At 38.2% G+C, this 23,304-nt stretch overlaps 1 protein-coding gene across 11 annotated transcripts in view; it reads left to right on the forward strand.

The window, feature by feature from the left end:
- MARCHF8 (membrane associated ring-CH-type finger 8) overlaps positions 1-23,304 on the forward strand; it is a 131,167-nt gene that overhangs the window by 77,474 nt on the left and 30,389 nt on the right. Inside the window, exon 1 of one of the 11 annotated variants that reach the window (XM_054508283.2) lies at positions 10,261-11,976. The exons of the other annotated variants lie outside the window; for them this stretch is intronic. Coding sequence (XP_054364258.1) covers positions 11,965-11,976 — 12 coding nt within the window. The 5' untranslated portion in view covers positions 10,261-11,964. Of the gene's footprint in view, positions 1-10,260; positions 11,977-23,304 lie in introns of those variants that run through there. 11 annotated transcript variants of the gene reach the window in all.

Raw genomic sequence — 23,304 nt, forward strand, 5'->3', positions numbered from 1 at the left:
AATGGTTTGCTGTTTACTTATTTAGGTATGGAGATGGAAGAATGCACAGAATGACTGTAGCTGAGCTCTTTTGTAATGCTGATCTAGTGAGAGTTTGTTAGATGAGTCCATGTCATGTAGGTAAAACTAAGAGTCTAGTTTGGTTGTGAAGTGAAACATTTGCAGTTGGCTTTGGTGTGTTGCATGTAAATTAACCGAAGGTGGTGCATAAGTATATTTGTTTAGGTCCTACCTCAGGACTCAATGATTATGGTTTGTTGGTTGTCACTATTCTCTTATAGCTGTCCCACCTGTATGAAACAACTAGGAGGCAGGTAATTTTTCAGATTTCCTGTCAGTAAGCCTGTTGAAAATAAGAAAACCACTCAAATAATATTATAGTCCTGTAATATTTGTTGGTGGCTTTTATATCTGACATCATTGAGATATGACTCCTTTATTTTACACAAAAGAAGAAGCAGGTCCCAAGAGGAATGCCTTGCCCATGGACACTTGAATTTGTATGATGTTTCTTCCATATTATTTTGTGTCCTCTTAAAAATGCTTTCCCATGAATATAAATTCACTGCACACATTTGTACTTTCATTTATGCATCAAGCAGATATTAACAGTATATTATGTACTGGAAAGAAGCCTGCCCTCGAGGAGCCTATAATGTAGCAGGAAGATAGGAAGAGCCATGTCAGAGAATTCGGTGAATGCTCTGATAGCAGCTTCCCCAGTATATTGTAACCAGAGATCTTTTGATCTGTGATGTGGCTAGTTATGCTTTTGTTTTTCTTTATCCCATTTCTGCTTGGAATTTAGGTGTGCTCTTTCAGTTTTTGAAGTTGAGGACCCAGGTTCTTCTTCACTTTTGGGAAGCACTCACTCATTATTTCCTCAAATATTGCCTCTCCCCCATTCTCTTCATTTTCCCTCTCTGGCAGTAAAGCTCACTGTCTTCTGCCATGCTTTCTGTCTGTCTCTGTGTGCTGTGTTCTGGGTGATTTCTTCAGCATTCTCTTTCTGTTCACTGAACCTCTCCTTAGCCAGGTCTAGTTCTGCCATTGAGATCATAATTTCAATGTCTCCGTGTTTTTATTTCATAAATTTTTAAAATAATTTCCTGTTTTTGCATTGTTTTTTAGATTTTTTTCTTTATCTCTGTGAACATGTAATTCAAGTTTCTTTCCTTTAGCTTTAGCCTCTTGTTTAATGCTCTGACTTTAAATTTTTTCCTTGCTCTTGGCCCCTGGGAATTTTTTCTTCTTGCTTTTGAGCTTGGTTGTGTATTAAAAATTATTTTGCTAATTTTTTTCCAGGATTTGTATGTGACTGGAGATGGGAATAGGGTGTTGTATTTTTTTGGTGTACTTCAGAAGTTCCAGTTTCCCCAGTGTACTATGAATTGTGTGTATGTCTGTAAAAACAATTCTGTTACCTAAAGCTCTAGTTGAGAAAATTCTTCACATTTTACAGTAAATATGGCTGATACATCACCTTCCAGTAAGTGGAGGTATGCAGTCGTTCATTAATTATTCACTTCATAGGTGGCCATTTTTACTGCATCTAAATAGGTTGAGATACTACTAAGGATTTGTTTAATTTAACATGCTTATATCATTATTATTCTGTACAAGGCACTGTTCTTCTAAGGACTTTACAAACATTAACTCAGTGAATTCATTTGATCCTCATCCAAGTACTATTAGGTATTATCATTGTCATCCATTGTCACTCTCATCTTATAGATGAGGCACAGAACTGTTGGATGAGTTGCCAAGGGTTCCCCCATTGGCGGTTGACGAGTATCAGAATTGGTATTCACACCCAACCTCCACACTCATGCTCTTCATTCACTTGCTTTTTGCATACTGCTCTGCCAGCCACTGGCGTTTATCTTTGCAAACCACACGTCTCTCCTAATGAAACTTGTCCAGCTTCGCTTGCTCTGTGTCTTCATTCCCCCAGCACTCAGTGAGTCTATACTGAGCACGATTCAGATGTTTTTCCATTTGCTTCCTTATGTCTTTATCTTCTGTCTTCATTGATCTGCTCATTTTTTTGAACAAATATATATTAAGCACCCATTACATGGTGCGTGCCATCAGACGTTGAGCATAAATGCTGCGTAACACAGAGACGCCCTCTGTGCTGCCTGAATCTCTCCCAGGCCTTATGCTTCTGTAAGCCACGCCTTAACTGTGGTCTGGGTCCTGGTCGACTCTCCTGGTGCAGCAGCCTGCACGTTGGTCTCCGTACTTCGGCCTCCCACTTCCTGCTCTGCATACTGCCCACTGGGAAAATAGGCACCCAGTTCGGTGTGGTAAGTGCCATGGTCTAGAGAAGCACCCCGACCTAGTCTCATGGTGACAGGGAGGCTTCTCTGGAAGAGGAGATGTCAAAGATGAGTCTTAAGAAGTAAGAGTTAGTTGAAGATAGAGGAGAAGAATGTTTGGTACAGTACGAGGCAAAAATTCCTAGAGAAGAGAAGAATGGTATGTTTGAGGTACTGAGAAAAATTCGTTCTGCTGGAGCTTGAAGTGTCAGGTGGGGAGCAGTGAAATGAGGTGGGAGAGTCACAGTGGTGCTAAGGGAACTGAAGCAGTGAAGGGTAGAGCTCTATTTTAATAACGTGACCATAGTTTGGTGAAGCGGATGGGGGTGGAGAGCGCTCAGAAAGCTAATGCTATGCTCCGTGTGATAATGGCCTAAACCAGGGAGGTGGTATCGGGGAGGAGAGCAGTGAGCAGATCACAAGGAGATGGACAGGAGGCAGGATCAATGACAGTGCTGGTGGCTGATGGATTGTGGAGGTCATGGACAGGTAATGTCTGGTCGAGACATTCACTTTGATGGAGGAAGGGCAGCATTAATCAGAAAGATGGGGAAATTGGATGGTGAACCTGATGGTGAACATGGAAGTGTGAGGTACTTGTGGGTGGGCCACCTGAAGATATCCAGAATTCAGTTGTGTCTGAATCTTCAGAGAGAAATCTATTTAAGCAAGAGCTAGAAAGAGAGAAATTTTGGAGTCGGATAGCATATAGAGAGGAAAGGAGGCCCTAGGAATAGATAAAATTGTCAGTTAGAATGAATTGCCTGAGAAGAAAAAAGGGTGTGTGACAGGATATTGAGGAAGGGGAGTCACCATCTGGAGTCACTGTCTCACGGACCTCCCCAGGTGACTTCTGGTACTTGCTGTATTTGAGAATATTTTATCTTTGTTCCATGCCACTTTTGCCTGGGCCATGAAATATTGTCCCTTTTATTCAGTCATCCTAGTGCTGAGTTTGTGTGTTTTTTGTGTTTGCTTATAAAGAACTCAATTTACCACATTTCAAAAGTCTGTCTTTTTTTAAATAGCGAGGGATTGCTGTCAGATTCACAGTATTTAGGTAATATGTGAATAACTAGTAGTGGTTGCAGTTACAAGAAAGTCTTAATAATGTCTTTTACCCTGGGGTTTTGTTTTTTAATTAGGCTTAGGCTGATTGAGGCATAATGCGTATGTATTAATTAGCCGTGTAATTAGCACTTATAAGTAGAGTTGCACACCCAAATTGTGAAAGACATGCTCAAGTGATTCATACTGTACCCCAAGGTTCATTGACGGCTGTTCCCTGAGAGCAAAGGTCTTCTCTTTAAATACACTGTGTGACCTAGGATTCTGCTGAACTTGGATGAGCCTCTGCTTATCAGCATAGTTCTAGTCATCACTCAGTGAGTATCACTGTCCCCCTTTCTTGGCCTCAGTGGCCCTCCCATAACCAGAGCACTGATAGCAGTTGTCACTGAGAATATAACTAACAGACACAGAGACTAGCCAGAGTCTTCTAATAAGTGAACTTTGAAAAAATTATTCCATTAAGCTCAAGATAATACTAAGAGTTTTTTGAGGAAAATTTAAACTTTGAGCCCCTCACTTTAAAAAATTATTTATTATGAAAAACAGAAAAATATGGGGGCACTATTTTAGATTTAAAGAGGCTTAACAATCAAATGTAATGCGTAAACCTTAATGGAACCTGCTGATAGAATAAGCTGCTATAAACTGTATTGAGACAACTGGGACATTTGAATGTTGTCTATGTATTAGATGATAAGTAAGTATAGACTTGTAGTTAATTTTCTTAGACATAAAAATGGTACTGTGGTTGTATAGGAGAATATCCCTGTTCTTAGAAAATGCATACAGAAATATTTAGTGGTAACGTGCATAATGTCTTCAACTTACTTTCTTTTTTTAAGTTTTTTTTTATTTTTTAATTTTTTAAAAAGCTTATTTATTTTGAGAGTGAGCAAGAGTGAGCATGAGTGGGTGCAAGGAGGGTTGGAGGGAGAGAATCTTCAAGCAGACTCCCTGCTGACTGTGGAGCCCGACATAGGGCTCGATCTCACACCCATGAGATCCTGACCTGAGCTGAAACCAGGAGTCTGACACTTAACTGACTGAGTCACCCAGGCACCCCTGCAACTTACTTTCAAATGGTTCTGCCAGAAAAAGAAAAATAACAAGGAAAAGAAAAATATATATGTGTGTGTGTGTGTCAGAGAGAAAGCAAATGTGGCAAATTTTATATTGGTTGACGCATCTAGTTGAAGGATATAGGGTATCATATTATTCTTTCAACCACTCTGTAGATTAAAAAATTTTCAAAATAAAAAGTTTTGGGAAATAAAAGACTATGCTGTTGTCAGATGTAAGGTAAAGCCAGGACTGCAATAAACAATGATAAAACAATAAACAATAATAAACAATTTAAAGGCCAGTGGTAAGTTATCCAATGAGATGCTTCCTTAGGTATTCATATATTTTTTTAATCTTTTTCCAAATTTTTTATATTTTAGGATTATGTAGACATTGGTTGATGTTTGTGCTCAGTTAGAATAAAGGGTTCTCTTTTTAAATGTGTTTATTGCTGATCATTAGTGATATTCCTTACCTATCACATTAGTAGAATATCCAAAATAAAGTTGTGACTAGATGTAGATTTTCTGTGTTGTATTTTAGGACATTTTCTTCCTTTGTTTAGGTTTTTGCAAGTTGTGCTATCAAATATCTGAACTTGCAGTGTTCTCAAATGTGTGGCTCGCTCTTTGTGGTTGACCATTTTTCTCTGATGTATTTAAGAATAGCCTTCAACCTGGCATACCCATTTCTGGGAGGTGTATGCAGACTTCCCAAAGAATGCACAAGCAAGGGTGGGCTTAAGGGGATCCGTCTCCAGATCTTGCCCTTCCATTGTACACTTGAGCCTGAGACAGCCCGCCTGCACCTCTTCTCCCAGCAGCTCTTCCCTCCTCAGAAGAAGGACACATCCATTTATTTTACTCTGCTGCCATTCCTAGGAAATAAACATCTCAGGCCATCGGAGGGACAAATGGAATTACTGGTTTGCGGAAATGTTTTAATAAGTAATCAGATTACTTCATTATACCTGCCTAGGCCATTTATCTTTTCCTGTCTTATACTGACTGTATTTCTGAGGCCTCAGACCTAGGCTATATTGGCCTGTGATTGCATATTTTGAACTCATAGATAGGTTGATGAAAGTGATTTCATCTCTTCCACTCCCAATTACTGTTCTTTAATCAAGAGCTTTTGAGGGAGAAACCTTTGAGAGCAGAGCAAAGTAAGTTTCAAGTGATAAAAATGTTTTGTTTTATTTTTTGAAGATAACATATTTAAAGATAAGCTAATTTTTCAGCTATTCTCAGTTCTCAGTTGCTACAATGGATCATATCCGTAGAGTAATGCGTATTTGAACAGCTGAAGCAGTACTTGTTAGTGAAGCTGATTGTTTTAAATATGACTAGAATATTTTCTCACCTTGGTTTTTGCTCCTCATCCTCTCTTGTGTGCTGGAAAGGAATTCATAGCCTACATCAATCTTTAGAACATACCAAAAACATGTGATTGAGTTCCCTTGGTGACTGGCACAGGTCTGAGTCCTACTTGACACCTATTTTAGACCCTACTTCCCATTCTGAATCCTAAGTCTGATTTTGCTTTATCCAAACCACACAAATCTTCATTTGTACTTTTTTTTATCCTGGCTATATATTTAGCATTAATTTTTTCTAGCATTGAAGGAACTTAATCTGATATGATTTAGTTTGCTAATTTATAAGTGTGATAATATACTGTATATTATGTCAAGTATTCAAGGATTGCTTTGATGTTTATTATTGTGAATACTCTTTTTTTTTCTATATTTAAGTAGGTCTATATAAAGTATTTAGAAATTCTCTAATTTATGTGCCCATTAGGGACTCCATTCTTCCACTCCATTCTCCATTCTCTTCCTCCATGAATGGATTGTAACAAGTAGATATGTAAAAGAGAGAAAGAGAAATTAGCATTTGTATCTCTGATGTGGCATTTTAAAAATTCTACCACATGGTTGTTACCTGTAGTTATTTGTTTGTATCCTATAATAGAGTATGAATTCCTTACTGGTAGGAATGATTTTCTTTTCCCCAGGCCCAAACTTTAATTGGGGAGCGGGGGAAAATAGGACCCACAGAGGAGGGAGATACCTGGAATCCATGAAGCACCCAGCGTTGATAGGGGAGTGCAAGTAGAGTGGACCTGCAGCTTTGGAGGCAGTATTAGGACTGAGGACATGTGGAGTGGGGATGCTGGGAACTCCTGGGGAGCCACGCTGCATTCCAGCACCAGGGTGCAAGGGTCCTGAGAATGGATGATATTTTACTCATCAGCAGAAGTCCCTTGTAGCATATAGCTATCCATGTTTGAATGAAGACATACTCAACCTTTTGTAAATGGTAATTATAATTCTGCTCAAATGTTTGTATTTTCATTTTAAGAGTAGGTCAAAAAAGGCATTTGGAAAAATCTGGGAAAGATTTTCTTGTGCAGACTTCTTCCCAGCACATTTGTTAAGAGTTTCTGTAGCTGTAGGATTCTCAGTGCTTCTGTTATAAGCCTGGCAAGGTCCCCAGTTCTCTGACAAGTACAGTGGTTTGAAAGCTAAGTTGTTTTAATTAGTGTATGATACATGCTTTATTAGAAACATTGTGGTGTAGAGCAGTGATAGGATACTGGTTGCTTTGAGAATATTCTTCTTTGTGGCAGGTAAGTGAGAAGAGGGCTCTAGGTAGCACACTGTACCAGTGTCTGAGGGCACAGTTTGCTGCTGAGCTGTTATCAGCAGGCCAGGCTAGGACTGGCGTGCTAGAGATAATGTAGAAAGGTCTACTAAGTTCTCACACAGGGTGCTCTCTTGGGTAACTTTCTAGTATCGGAGAAAGACCAGTCCTTTGAAAGACCCAAACAAGCATATAGTAGAGGCCAGAGCAAACCAGATAGCTTGTCCAGGGTATGAGGCAACATTTAAGGAGCAGGTTTTAAGAATGTTCAAGAGCTGGCAAACCAAGATTTCATCATCAGGGTCCTCAGAACAGTGGCCGACAGAGAAAAGCCATGAATGACTGTAGACTACAGACAGGCAGGGTTATGGGTACTTTCCTTTTACATTTTCTGCTGCCTCAGGGACATGTCATTGTAACGGTCTTAAGAATTTTAGGGTCTTGGTTGGGACGTCATCAGTGGGGAGAGTATATGTGTACTGTAAACAAGCCACAAACTTTGTATTCTGTTTCACCTAAGGCTCTCTATCCTGCATTTCATGTGGCACTGTAGCATAGAATTGAAAGTACTCTAGGGCAGTCCAACTTTGATGTAGAGTTTTTTTTTTAAGATTTTATTTATTTATTTGAGAGAGAAAGAGCGAGGGAGAGGACAGAGGGAGGGTGAGAGGGAAAAGCAGACTCCCCGCTGAGCAGAGAGCCTGACGTGGGGCTTGATCCCAGGATTCTGGGATCATGACCTGAGCCGAAGGCAGACGCTTAACAGACTGAGCTACCCAGGTGTCCCGATGTAGTCTTTATGAAAGCTGGAAGGGCTTGCCTGACAGCCACCATCTTGCCCTATTTCATATTTTTTTAATGAAAGCCAGGCCCTCCATAATCAGGCCTTTCCCCTCAGACACCCAAAAGGAATCAGAATTCTTTATGAGATACTTGGAATATGCTGTGAGTTCATCATCTGTTATTTCAGCTGCCAGATGAAATAATCTTTGGAGAAATAACCTTTACCAAAAAATATGTATGTTTTAAAGTCTTCAAGAATGGTTCTTTCAGTGAGAATTTTAAACCCAGAGCATAAGATACTTGAAAAGAGGAAGTTGAGTCAAGGAATAGATGACAGTAGTTGAGAGACAAAAAGAAAAATTAGAATGATAACTCAAAAGATTTGTTATATTTTAAAATATATAAAAAACCAATAGATTGATGACTAAAATGATGATTATCTCAAAATTGGAGAATTAGTTTATCATGTAGAATTAATATATTACCCAGCAATCTTTTATGCTTTTCTGATGGTTCGTCATGGAAAAAATGTTGAAAACCCTTACCTATTACATATTTAGGATGTGTTTACCCAAACTTTAGTCTGCTGAAGAGGGCATGGAAAGTATAAGAAAATTCGAACAACTCTATGTTCCAAAATCTTCTCTTGTAGTTTTAGTTTCTGACAACACTTACAGGCCTTTTTAAAAAAGATTTATTTATTAGAGAGAGAGTGTGCATGCACGTGAGTGGGGGGGGGGTAGAGGGAGAGTGAGAATCCTCAAGCAGACTCCCCGCTGAGTGTGGAGTCCAATGCAGGCTCGCTCTCAAGACCCGGAGATGATGACCTGTGCCAAAATCGAGTTGGCCGCTCAACCAGCTGAACCACCCAGGCGCCCCTATAGGCCCTTCTTATAGCAGAGATTCTCCTTTTTGCATTATATTCACATTATCATTCTTTTTTTTTTTAAGATTTTATTTATTTGAGAGAGAGATAGAGAGAGAGCATGAGCAGGGGGAAGAGGGAGAAGCAGGCTCCTCGCTGAGCAGGGAGCCTGACATGGGGCTCAATCCCAGGACCCTGGGATCATGACCTGAGCCAAAGGCAGACGTTTAACTGACTGAGCCACCCCAGGCACCCCTCACATTCTCATTCTTACAGTGGGGAGTGGAAAGAGGTCCTAAAACACAGGATAGAACTGTACATGTGTGTAGTCCATAAGAAAGAGTTTTAATAATCTGGTTAAGAGGGGGCACCTGGGTGGCTCAGATGGTTAAGCGTCTGCCTTCCACTCAGGTCATGATCCCAGGGTCCTGGGATCGAGCCCCACATCGGGCTTCTGGCTCAGCGAGGGGCCTGCTTCTCCCTCTCCCTCTGCCTCTCTCCCTGCTCATGCTTTCTCTCTGTATCTCTGTGTCTCAAATGAATAAATAAAATTAAAAAAAAAATAATCTGGTTAAATGCTAATGGATTCACAATTCTGCCAGCTAACTCATGCTGTAGGGAGAGTTGGTGTCCACAGTGTGCCTTGTTCATCCCATTGCTGTACTGCCCCCGCCAGCATTGTGCCAAACTGCTTGCCCTCTTTTTAGTTTGCTCTTAAAATCCAGTGTTCCAGTAGACCCCTCAGGCCGAAGGATGATGAGCCTGACAGTAACAAGGATTCATTTATCAGCAGAGTGAAGCTAATTGGTTGCCTTGGGAGGTGGCTGGAGAATTCTTTGTTCCTAGGAGTGTTGAGGGGAAACAGCCAGGGCTGCAATATTATACAAGGATTTAGGCTCTGTGTTGGGTTGGAATAGATGATCTTTGTCTCTGTTAATTCTGAGAATCATTGATTTTTTTGAGCGTCCTCAGCCATACTTGAGTCTTAATAATCAGTTTGAAGTTCTGTGTTAATTTTAAAAATAGACAGGCTAACAAAACAGGGTTTAATAATGTAAATAGATAGTCCAAATGCCATCTGTGAGGATGCTTTCAGCTGCAAGTACCAGAACAACCAACCCATCCTGGCTTAAACAATGAATCCTTTGCTAGCTGATATAAAAGGAGGTCTATATAAAAGGGAATGATGAGTCTCAGGGTGGTCAATCCAGCATATCAGAGACATTATCAAGGACCCAGGTTCTTTCTGTCTGTTTGCTCTACCATTCATGGGGTGTACTTCATCTCGAGGCAGATTTCCCCTAATGTTGTAGGTGGTTGTCAGAGCTGATTATCTTCATCAGTAAACTGGGAGGTAGCAGAACACCTGACAGAAGGGAATGTGGATCAGGCAGGTCTGTTTGGAGAACAGTGGGGAAGAAGGAGCATATAATGAGCTGCAGGTGGCAGGGTTGGGTAGGGGTGGGGAGTGGGTAGTCAGGATTTGGGGGACAAGGAATGATGACTGCAAAGGAGAAAGAGAACAACCTGGGCCAGACTCTTTCTGCTGGAGATGAACTCTCTCAAGGATTGAGGGAATTAATGGGGAGGAAAAGAATATATCCCTGGGAGAGAAGCTCAGAGTTATGGTTGCTTGTAGCTCTAGTCCCAGCTAAGCTGGTTCCCTTCTCCCTTTTTCACACTCTGTGAACACCAGTTAGAACATAGCTGGTGGGGGAGGGGCTCCCCTAGACTACACACTAATACACGCAGAGGCACTCTGCAGAACGTCCCAGTGAAGCCTGAGCCAACAAGAAGACATTGCGAGCCCTCTGCACACATGGCAGGAAGGGGGGAAAGGCACAGTACATGCCGAAGAAGGATGCAGAGTCTATTCTGGAAGAAATCCTCATTTCCCTTCAGAATGAAGAGAATTCCTGAGTAGGATATTAAGGAGTAAGCTGTTAAGGACCTGGGTTGGATAAAACACAGGCTCAGAAATGATGTAATAAAATAACAGAATGAAAAAATAAAATAAAATGACAGAATGAGGTGAAAGGGAAGAATACGGAGCCAAGGAGCCACATGAAAACCAATTTGCAGAACAAATAAATTAGAAGTAGCTAGGAATCAAAAACTAATGATGTAATGCATGGTGATTAACATAACATCATAAAATAAAATAAAATAAAATAAAAAGTAGCTAGGAACAGAATAGTCACAGCTGGAAAATGAACTTACTGACAGAGCACAAGCTTCAGATAGTCCCAGTGAGTGCAGAAGAAAAGGAATGAAAGATTGAAACAGGTAAAAATGATAGGTGTAGGATTGGACTTCCTGGAGGTGGAGCTGAGCTAGGAGGAGTATGGGCCTTCCGTTATTTTGTTCAAGTTCCTCTTGGCATCATGTGTTTGGGTGCAGAGAATTGACTACTTCAGATATCACTCATATGGAAATATGTAAGCACTGACAAATTGGTGAAAATGAATGTTCATGTTCTTCCTAGAAGAATACCAATGAGATGAAAGTTATATTTATAGCCTGAGGGACCAGGAAAATTCCCCCTTTGGAGCAATTTGTTTCCTGGCATTGATATGAAACGCCCCTCCCCTACCATGTGATGATTTCCTGTGCTCTGCTAGAACTGGTCTTTTGCTAAATGTAAGTACTGACCTGCTGATCTTAGAGCAAGCACTTTGCTGCTTTTCCTACCACCAGAAACCGCTGGGTAGGGCAGGTTATATGGAGAAAAAATTCTGTGTGTGTATGGGTCAGATCTCTGTGGTTAATCATTTATCTTTCCTACATTTTAAGAAATCTCTTAAGTCTGGGTGATAGGTTAGCATGAAAGAAGAGCAAACAGATCTACTAACATTTACTGTCATTGACGAGGAAAGTGAACTTTTCATTCTTTGCCCGCCAGCAAGTATGCTGCTTTAGAATCTTTACATTGCAAATTGCTGTGGGGAGTAGACCATAGAGCAGAAGTGGGTTGCTGGAATGGACTTGTCATGAATTATTCATTCACTATGTAGTTCCTTGGAAATCAGCTGGAGGAAATAGTCCAGTTTGATCCCAGGAGTGGTGTGCCAAGGGCTGCAGCAGGCCCTTACAAGTCCAGCTGCGATGATGTGTTTCTGCCGGCGGCTGTAGGGCGACAGCTGGTGCGCAGATGAACCCAGGAACATGTCGCTGGGGAGAGCTGCGCTGAGGACTCCCTGGTGCGTCTTGCTGGAAAATGAAGCTTCAGGTAGGAGAAGTGCCTGTCAGCAGTGGCCGGATTTCTCATCGATTTTAGGGATGCCATTAGGCCTTATGGAATAAATATATAGAGAACCAGAATTGTTCAAGGATGCCTCAGTATCGAGGTTCTCAATCAGAGAAGCTTAGTGGTTTAATTGCATTTTCAAGGATGTACTTTGTAACAAAACGGTTCCGTGAAAAGTATTCTTAGGCCAAATAAGCATTTAAGTATATAAATTGTCGCAGATTTTTTTAAAATGGTATCCTCCTGCTAGTATAAAAAGTGTCTTTTTTATTGATGTGATATTGCCCATGTAAGTTTAAATCATGGAATTATGGCTTTGGAAAATCCTGAAAAAGACAACTTAGTTTATAATTTGAATGAGCACAGCTGCAGGCTCCATTGCATTTTCTGGAGGAAGTATTGTCTTCAGAAGGCTCCTTGCTTGGTTCTTTTGCTGGAGCATTCATTCTGGGAAGATTTTTTTAGTTTCTTACAGGATAGAAAATGCTTAAAGATGGAACAGTAACAACGGCTCTTAGTTCTGTTTGTTGGTGTCGTGGGTGTGTGTGTCTCTCTCTCTCTCTAAGCCAGGCATGTAATTTCATTTGGCAGGCACATTCTGATGTTGCCATTTGCATGTCTTATTTCTTATGGATGCTATCTATCTCTTGTTAACTTTGCTAAGGCTGTGAGATGCTCTTGAGCTATAACGGACAAAGATAGTGAGGATGAAAGGAATAAGAGCCTCAAGGCCTCTGGGCCAAATTGGATGTATATATTTCACCATGAAATATCATTTATAGTTTTGAAACTCTTCAGTGAACAAACATGTTGTGAACAGATAACACTCTGAGCTCTGAGACAATCAGAGAAGACCAGCAGTCTCCTTCTGCACCATTTTCTAAAGCTCCACAAGAGTTGGAATCTTTTTTTCTTAAGATTTTACCTGTTTATCTTAGAGAGAGAGCATGAGCAGGGGGAGAAGCAAAAGGGGAGGGAGAGGGAGTAATCTCCAGCAGACTCCTAGCCATGCGCAAAGCCTGATGTGGGGGCTCCATCCCACGACCCTGAGATCATGACCTGAGCCAAAACCAAGAGTTGGACACCCAACTGACTGAGCCACCCAGGCACCCCAAGAGTAGGAATCTTTGTTTTGTTCATTTATCATTCCCAAGGGCTTAGAATGGTACCGGACCCACAGTATGTAGTTAATAAATGTGTTCCCTGAATGAATACATTCCATACTAGAGAAGTTAAATACTCTTTCTATAAAGGTTACTTACAGAAGGTAGGAAGTACCTTCTATAAGTACCAATTTCTATAATAACTTTTATAGCTAATGTATTCTCATTTGTATTGATAGAGATTTTTCAGCTAACCTCAAGGGTGTATGGATTTATTGGATATATAGAGTTTTTAAATGGCAGAAATTAAAATCTGTTTATTTTACTGTTTGTATAATTAAGGTTTTAAAATATCAATGATGAATACAAAGACCTTTAATTTTTTTCAGCAAACTTTATTACATGTTCAAAAAATAAAAATGAAAATTAATGGAAACTCATTTGAAAAAGATTGTATTTACCAATATATTACTAGGAAGATTATCACTCTACTCATGCTGTGTTACATTTGACATTTTAAAAAATATTTATTAGTCTATGTCAGAAGGGTTTTTGGAACTATAAACCCATTTATTCATATCTTCAGGGCTAAGTTTAAAACTGCAGTAAGTGTGGTGCTGAGTAGAACTAAATAGGGCAACACATTCCCCATAGATATACCACATTTAGGAGCTTAGAGGAACCAAAGGGGTCATCTTTGTTAACTTCTCTGCCCCACCCCCTTCCACACAAACCCTCTTTATAAAGGGCAAAACTGAAGTCCGGAGAGTATAGATGAATGCCCAAGAAAAATTGGTTAGCTGTTATGGTCTTAATGCTTTCTAGTTTCTTGTTACTTTGTTATTGTCATGTTAAAGCTAAAAAAAGTGAAGCAGATAATCACATTACTATAAATTTGAACTCTTACTGAAGACAACTATTGATGCATTTTGCATAACTTTAGATAAATTGCATAGTCCATGTGTTGAAATACAGTTTTATAAGCTTCCCCCCTGAATTTTTGTGATGTAATTGTTTTTTTCCTGAGTTATAATTGTAATGACTGTGTCCTAAATTTTATTTCAAATTTGAACTTCTTATAAAATATTTATGTGCCATTTTGGTTATTCCTTAAAACTACCTGAGTTTTGGGTTGAGCATCTGCCTTCAGCTCAGGTCATGGTCCCAGGATCCTGGGATTGAGCCCTGCATCAGGCTCCCTGCTTGGCGGGAAGCCTGCTTCTCTCTCTCCCACTCCCTCTGCTTGTGTTCCCTCTCTCGCTGTCTCTCTCTGTCAAATAAATAAATAAATAAATAAATCTTTAAAAAAAAAAAAAGAACTACCTGACTTTTGCTTTTATTTTTGAGATAGGTGTAGATTACTTCATAAATTTTCTGAATCCTTTTGCCAACTATATTAGCCTGCTTGGGCAGCCATAACAAAATGATAGTGTGGAGACAGAGGTCTCTCTCTCTCTCCCTCTTCTCATAAGGCCACCAGTCCTATTGGGTGAGAGCCACAATTAGGGCTTCAACATAGGAACTTTGGTGGGGGCAAGTTCAGTCCAGAGCACTGACCAAGGTGATATTTTTTAAAGCGAGATGTTTAGTAAGTTTTTTGTTTGTTTATCCTGTTTGTAGTTCACTCAGCTTCTTTAAACTGTCTTTCTATGAACTTGGGAGTATTTTAGCAAGTTTTTCTTCAAGTATTTTTCAACACTCTATTCATTCTCCTTTTTAGATTCCAGTGATATGACTGTTAAACTACTTGGTTTTGCTTCACAGGTCCCTGAGATTTTTGTCCATATTTTTTTTTCTCTCTGTTGTTTAAGATTGAATACTTTGTTTTTCTATCAAGCTCTTGATTTTTTTTCTTCTGTCATTTCTCTACTTTTGAGTCCATTGTCTATTTTAAGAGTTGTGAATGGTCATTTGAGCTGCCTGCAGTCTTTGCCAGATAATTTCAACATCTCTGTCATCTTGTTATTAGTGTAATTTTGTTATCGGTGTCCCAGGCTTTATTTTTAACCTGTTTGTATTTATATATGTAAAGTGTTTTTCTTGTATGTAGCATGTAGTTATATCTTGCTTTTATCTCCAATTTGAAAATCTCTGCATTTTAGTTATGGTATTTAATTCATATATACCACAAACACATATACATACATATATAAATACATACATACTGGTTCTGGTACTGATTCCAGTATGGGGAGGGGGGCTTCCTACATAGCACCAAGCAATTCTCAGAACACCAGCAGAGTGTCTGAGAATTCAACTCAATTCCGACACTATCTACCTGATGATAGCATCAGATTCTAGAGGTTAAGGGTTCAGTTTTACCAGACGGCCCCCCCCACCTCCACCATTCCTTTCCGACACCAGTTACAAGCCTAGGCTGTTAACCGTGCTTCTGACCAACTGGTTACAGATTGGAGGTTCTCATGACCCCTTCTCTGGACTTCAGAATAGCAGTCACAAGTCTAGGTTGTTACCTGTACTTCTGACCTACTGGTTATAAATCAGGGGTTCTCACAACGGCCTACTTTGGATTTGATTAATTTGCTACAGTGGCTCACAAATCTCAGAGAAACATTTTACTTACTAGATCACCAGTTTATTGTAAAAGTATATAACTCAGGAACAACCTGATAGATGGAAATGTTGCATAGGGCAGGGTATGGGGAAAGGGCATAGAGCTCCCATGTCCTCTGCAGGTAAATCTTTAGCCATTGGCAACTTGATTCAACTTCCAGCCCCTTTCCCTTAAAAGTTCCAACTCTGTAATCACATGGCCCCATCCTTAAGTGCTTTCCAAAGTCACTTTTCATCTTTCCAAAGGTGAAAAGACACCTTTATCACTCTCAGGCTTAGGAAATTCCAAAGGTTTTGGGAGCTGTGAGCCAGGAACTATGGATGAAAACCAAATATATGAGAAGTAGATTTTGGTCATCTGAATGACCAAATATACATTTCTTATAAATCATGATATCACAGATACACAGTTGAAAAAATGATACAGAGAGATCTCATGTACCCTTACCTACTGTCTGTCACCCAATGGTAACATATTACAAAGCTCTAGTAAAATCACAATCAGAAGGCTGACACTGGTATAGTCAAGATATATAATATTTCCATCACTACAAGGATCCTTCAGTTGCCATTTATAGCCATACCTACTTCCTTCCTTAACCACTGACAACTATTAATCTATTCTCTTTTTCTATAATTTTGTCAACTGAAAAATGTTATATAAATGGAATCATACAATTTGTAAACTTTTGGGATTGGCTTTTTTAATTATGTATAATTCTTTTGAGATTTCCTTTTTACTGCTGAATAGTGTTCCATGGTATGAATATATAGCACAGTGTTTAAATATTCACCTCTTTTTTTAAAGATTTTATTTATTTATTTGAGAGAGAAAGAAAGAGCATGAGAGGAGAGAGGGTCAGAGGGAGAAGCGGACTCCCTGGCAAGCAGGTAGCCCAACGTGGGACTGGAGCCCGATGTGGGACTCAATCCTGGGACTCCGGGATCATGACCTGAGCCGAAGGCAGTCGCTCAACCACTCAGCCACCCAGGTGCCCAAGTATTCATCTTTTGAAAGACATTTGTTTGAACTAAGCTACTGTAAACAGCCATATACAAGGTTTTTATTTTATTTAAAATTTTATTTATTTGAGAGAGAGAAAGAGCACAGCATACCTGTGCGGGCAGGGAGAGGGGCAGAGGGGGAGGGAGAGGGACAAGCAGAGCTCAGTGCATAGCCTGACCCGGGGCTCAATCCCATGACTCTGAGATTACGATTGGAGCTGAAATCAAGAGTCGATGCCCAAGACTGAGCCACCCAGGCGCCCCCCCCATGTACAAGTTTTAATATGAACATATGTTTTCATTTCTCTGGGATAAATGCCCAGAAGAACAATGGCTGTTTCGTGTGGTAATTGCATGTTTAATTTTTAAAGAAACTTCCAGTGTTTTCCACAGTTAATAAATTTACATTCCTGCAAGCAACATACACATGATCCAGTTTCTCCACCAGAATTTGGTGATGTTACTATTTTCTATTTTAGTCGTTCTGACAGATGTGTAGTGATATCTCATTATGGTTTAATTTCTGTTTCCCTAATGGCTAATGATGTTGAACATCTTTCCATATGCTTATTTGCCACCTGCATATCTTCTTCATTCAAATGTCTTTTCACGTCTTTTGCCCATTTTCTAATCAAATTTTTTTTTTGCTGTTGAGTTTTCAGAATTTGTATACATTCTAGATACTAGTCTTTAGTTGGATATGTGGTTTTCAGATATTTTCTCCCAGTCTATAGCTTTTATTTTCATCCTCTTAATGGAGCAAAAGTTTTAAATCTTAGTTTATCATTATTTTCTCTTATGCACCAGTCATATTTTAGATGTCAAGTATAAGAACTCTTTACCTAATCCTAAAGATTTTCTTCTATTTTTTTCTAAAAGTTTTACAGGTTTTTGTTTTGATTCGTTTTGTTTTGTTGCTTATTGTCCAATGACTCCAGCACCATTTGTTGAAGATTCTTTCTCCAAAGTCAGTTTGGCACATTGTGCAGATCTGTTTCTGAATTCTCTATCCTGTTCCATTGATCTATGTGTCTGTTTCTCTGCCAACACCACACAATCTTGATTACTCTAGCTATTTAATAGGTCTTGAAATCATGCAGATTTATTATTCCCACTTTAATCTTCTTTTATGAAATTGTTTTAGGTATTCTAATTCCTTTACCTATCCATATAAATTTTAGAATAGTTTCTCTATATCTACAAAATAGTTGCTCAGGTTTTGATAGAAATTGGATTAAAACTGTATATCAGTTTGGGGAAGAGTTAACAACTTTCCTACATTGAGTCTTCTAATCCATGAACACAGTATGTCTCTCTGTCTTTATTTAGATCTTCTGTATTTCTTTCATCAGTGTTTTAGTTTTAGCATTCAAGTCTTATTTTGTTAGATTTGCACTGTAAATAATAATTGTCATGTCCTTTTGTTCATTGATACATAGAGAAATGCAATTAATATTTTTGCATTTATTTTGTACCCTGTGACTTTGCTGAACTTACTTATTCTAGGAATTTTTTGTTGGTTAACCAAGGAGATGAAAGACATGTACTCTGAAAATTGTAAAACACTGTTGAAAGAAATTAAAGCAGATATAGGTAAATGTAAAGACATCCTGTGTTCATGTATTGGAAGACTTATTATTGTTAAAAGGTCAGTAGTACCCAAAGTAAAACATTCATCCTAAAATTCATATGGAATCTCAGGGGACCCAGAATAGCCAAAACAATATTGAAAAAAAAGGACAGAGTTGGAAGTCTCATACTTCCTGATTTCAGAACTCATTAAGAAGCGACAGTAATCAAAACAGTGTGGTATTGGCATAAGGATAGACATTTAGACCAGTGGAATAAAATAGAAAGCCTAGAAATAAACCCTCACATATGTGCTCAAATGATTTTTGAGAGGGGCGCCTGGGTGGCTCAGTTGTTAAGCGTCTGCCTTCGGTTCAGGTCACGATCCAAGGGTCCTAGGATCGAGCCCTGCATCGGGCTCCCTGCTCGTCAGGAAACTTGCTTCTCCCTCTCCCACTCCCCCTGCTTGTGTTCCCTCTCTCGCTGTCTCTGTCAAATAAATAAATAAAATCTTTAAAAAAATGATTTTTGAGTGCTAAATGATTTAGGAGTGCTAAGATGATCAGTGGGGAAAGGACAGTCTTTTCAACAAATGGTGCTGGGGAAAACTAAATATCCACGTGCAAAAGAATGAAGTGGGATTCTTACACTGCATGTAAAAGTTAACTCAAAATGTGTCAAAGTCCTAACTAAACATAAACTATAAAACTCTTTGGAAGAAGAAAATATAGGAGGAAAAGCTTCATGACGTTGGATTTGACAAGGATTTATTGACACTAAAAGCACAGGGAGCAAAAGTAAAAATAAATAACACTGGACTATATCAAAATTAAAAACTGTGTTTCAACAGAATGAAAAAGCAATCTGTGGAATAGGAGAAAACATTTGCAAATCCTGTATCTGATAAGGGGTTAATATTCAGAATATATATAGAACTTCCTACAACTCAACAACAACAAATAACCTAATGTTCCATTTATTTAGGTCTTTGACGTTCAAAAATATTTTGTAGTTTCAGAGTATTAACTTTGCACTTACTTGTTGAAGTTATTCCTACGTATTTTGCCTTTTTTTGACAATATTGTAAATGAGTTTTCTAAATTTTGTTTTTGGGATGTTCATTTACAGTGTATAGAAATGCAAGTTATTTTTGTATATTGTTTCTGTCCTCAGGATTTTCTGTATACAAGAACATGTCATCTGGGAACAAAGCAACTTTCATTTCTTCCTTTCCAATCTGGATGTCTTCTTTCTCTCTTTCTTTTTCTTGCCAAATTATCCTGTCTGGAATCCTCACTACAAGGTGGAAGAGAAGGTGAAAGAGTGAACACCTTGTCTTGTTCCTAATCCTAGTGTAAAACCATTCATTCTTTGATCATTAAGTGTGATGTTAACTACTGTGGATTTATTATAGGTGTACTTTATCAGGTTTTTATTCCTAGTTTATTGAGTGTTTTTATCAGGAAAGGTGTTAGATTTTGTCAGATGTTTATTGTGTGTATTTAAAAAATTTTTTTGAACTTGTGTCTTACGTTGAGTTTCAACTATTTCAGTGTTGGATTCCTAGCATAAATGCCACTTAGTCATAGTGTATATCCTTTTTATCTTTTGCTGGATTTGGTTTGCTAGTATTTTGGCGAGAATTCTTGAGTCTTATTCATAAGGAATATTGGTATGCAGTTTTCTATTCTTGTGATATCTTTGGTCTATTTTTTTTTAAAGATTTATTTATTTATTTATTTGAGAGAGAGAGAGAGAGAGAGAGAGAGAGAAGGAGCAGGAGGGAGGGGCAGAGGGAGAGAGTGCAGAGCCCAACAGGGGTCCTGATTGCAGGACCCCGACATCATGACTTGCACCAGAATCAAGAGTCGGCCACTCAGCCAACTGAGTCACTCAGGTGCCCCTATTTGTAGGAATTTTTTAGATAACTAATTCAGTCTGGTTTATTCAGATTTTATTTCTTTTCTTTCTTTATTATTATTTTTTTTAATTTTTATTTTTAAGTAGGCTCCACACCCATTGTGGGGCTTGAACTCATGACCATAAGATCACTCTACCAGCTGAGCCAGCCAGGTGCCCCCAGATTTTTTATTTCTTCTTGAGTCACTTTTGGTAGTTTGTGTCTATCTCTGTAGGAATTTCCTCCTTTTTTTTTTTTTTTTTAAGATTTTATTTATTCATTTGAGAGAGAGAGAGACAGAGAGAGCACAGAGAAGCAGACTCCCCGCTGAGCTGGGAGCCTGACGCAGGGCTCAATCCCAGGACCAGGAGATCATGACCTGAGCTGAAGGCAGACACTTAACCATCTGAGCCACCCAGGAGCCCCTAGGAATTTCCTCTTTTACTTCTCTATTTTTTTGGTATAAAATTGTTCACAGTATTCCTTTATAATCCTTTATATTTCTGTAAGGTTGGTAATACAAGCTCTTTTATTCCTAATTTTAGTAATTTGAGTTGTATGTAATTTTTTACTTGGTGAAGCTACATAAATTTTTTGATGTAAAAAAAAATCTTGTCAACTTTTGGTTTTGTTGATTTTTCTCCATCAATTTTCTAGTCCTTATTAACATCTCCTTATAATCTTTCCCTTTGTTTGCTAAGTTAGGTGTGCTTTGCTCTTTTCTTATCAGTGTCTTGTTGTGGAAATAATTTCTTTGAGCTTATTCTTTATATTTATCAGCACTTACAGCTATAAATATTTCTCTAAGCCCTGTATTTCTCTAAGCTGCATTGGATAAGTTTGGTATTTTGTGTTTTTATTTTTAGTAATTTCACATTTTCTGATTTTCCTTGTGAGTTCTTTGACCCAGTTGGTTATTTCAGATTTTATTGTTTAATTTCTACATATCTTTGAATTTCTCTTATTTCTTTCTGTTATTGATATCTAATTTAACTCTTGTGAGAAATCATACTTTGTATTATTTCAATTCTTTTGAATTTATTTAGTCTTGTTTTATGGTTTACCTTGTAGTGCTGTCCTGGAGAATGTTCCATGTACGCTTGAGAAGAATGTGTATTCTGTTGTTGGGTTTAGTGTTCTATAGAGGTCTGTTAGGTCTAGGGTAATTAACGCTGTTTAATTCTTTTTTGTTAGTCTTCTACCTAGTTGTTCTGTCCATTGTTGAATGTAGGGTATTGAGATCTGCCAGTATTGTTGAATTGTCTGTTTTTCACTCAGTTCTGTCAGTTTTTGCTTCGTGTAATTTTTGTCTCTCTTATGAGGTGCATATATGTTTGTTACATTTTCATGATAGATTGACTGTTTTATAATAAACATCCCTCTATCTCTAGTATAATTTTCTTAAGTCTGTTTTGTCTTATATTGGTATAGTCTTTTCAGCTTTGTTATGGTTACTGTTTTTGCAGTTTTATCTTTTTCCTTCTTTTAACTTTAATCCTATTTGTAATTTTCAGTATAAAGTATGTCTTCAGACAGTGTACACTTGCATTTTGTGTTTTTGTCCACTGTGACAACTCATTTTGACTGGATTGTTAATATTTATTGCTGTTAATATGGTTGATTTGTCAGTCATTTTACTTTTTGTTTTTTATATATCTTACGATTCTTTTCTTTATTTCTCCTTTACTGCTTTCTGTTGCATTAAGTGATTAAAGTTATCATCTTAGTGTTTGCTCCAGGGTTTAGTGTATACATTTTTTTTAACAGAGTCTAACTTCAGATTCATCATATTAATTTAATTCCATAAGATAAAAAATCATGCTTCCTATGTACCTCTCTTTCCTCTTTCCCTTCCTTGCTAATGTTGTTATACATTACACTATATATTTTCCAAACCTAATAATATTTTACAGTTATTAATTTGTCATTTAAATAAGTAAAAGAAAGAGCATTTACAGAGTTTGTTCTTTTAAAGTTATTTACCATTTCTTGTTCTCATTTATTCCCGTGGATTTGTGTTGTCATCTGGTGTCACTTACTTTGCCAATACAGTTTTGTACCACCTATTACCTCTTTTGTTTGTTACTGTCAAATATATTAACATTTCTTTATGTTATAGGTCCAACAATACAATATATACATGTTTTTATATAATTCCTTTTACAATTACTTAAGAGATGAAAGGACGAGAAATATATATGTGTATACTGTCTTTTATTTTTATATAATTAGTTTTTTTGGCATTCTTTTTTTTTCATATAGTTTCTAGTTATTGTTTGCTGTTACTTGTTTTCAACCTGAAGAACTTCTATTTAATATTCCTTTTTAAGGTGTGTCTGCTAGTATTGCATTTTCTTAGTTTTTGTCATTCTTGATATCTTCTTGATATCTTTATTTTGCCTTCATTATTGAAGATAGGTTTGCTGGAATAATATTCTTGGTTAAAATTCTTTTTTTTCCAGTTCTCTAAATATGGCTCCCCCCCTCAATCTTCTGGCCTCCATAGTTTCTGATGAGAAATCAGCTATTAATTTGGGGGGGATTTTGCTGTATATAACTAGTTATTTTTTCCCTTGCTGCTTTCAAGGTTTTCTCTTTGTCTTTCAGCATGTTAATTTGTTGTGTTTGGATGTGGGACCCTTTGCTTTTATCCTACTACAATTTATTTTATTTTATTTTATTTTATTTTTTAAAGATTTTATTTATTTATTTGAGAGAGAGAGACTGAGAGAGAGAGAGAGCATCAAAGGGGGGAGGGTCGGAGGGAGAAGCAGACTCCCTGCCGAGCAGGGAGCCCGATGCGGGACTCGATCCAGGGACTCCAGGATCATGACCTGAGCCGAAGGCAGTCGCCCAACCAACTGAGCCACCCAGGCGCCCTATCCTACTGCAATTTAATTTAGCTTCTTGAATGTGGAGATTAATGTTTTTATCAAATTTGGGGAGTTTGCTTTGCAGCCATTATTTCTTTGAATATATTTTCTCCACCTCTCTCTTCTTTCTCTCTGGTACTCACATTATAGATATATTGGTGTACTTAATTATGTTCCACGTTTCTCTAAGGCTCCATTTAGTTTTCTTTATTCTTTTTGATCTCTGTTCTTCAGATTGCATAATCTCTTAGGATCCATCTTCATGTTTACTGATTCTTTCCTCTGC

The sequence above is a fragment of the Mirounga angustirostris genome, unplaced genomic scaffold (assembly GCF_029215605.1).
Source record: "Mirounga angustirostris isolate CCGP_5_RB_7025 unplaced genomic scaffold, mMirAng1.0.hap1 SCAF_6, whole genome shotgun sequence".
Taxonomy (NCBI): domain Eukaryota; kingdom Metazoa; phylum Chordata; class Mammalia; order Carnivora; family Phocidae; genus Mirounga; species Mirounga angustirostris.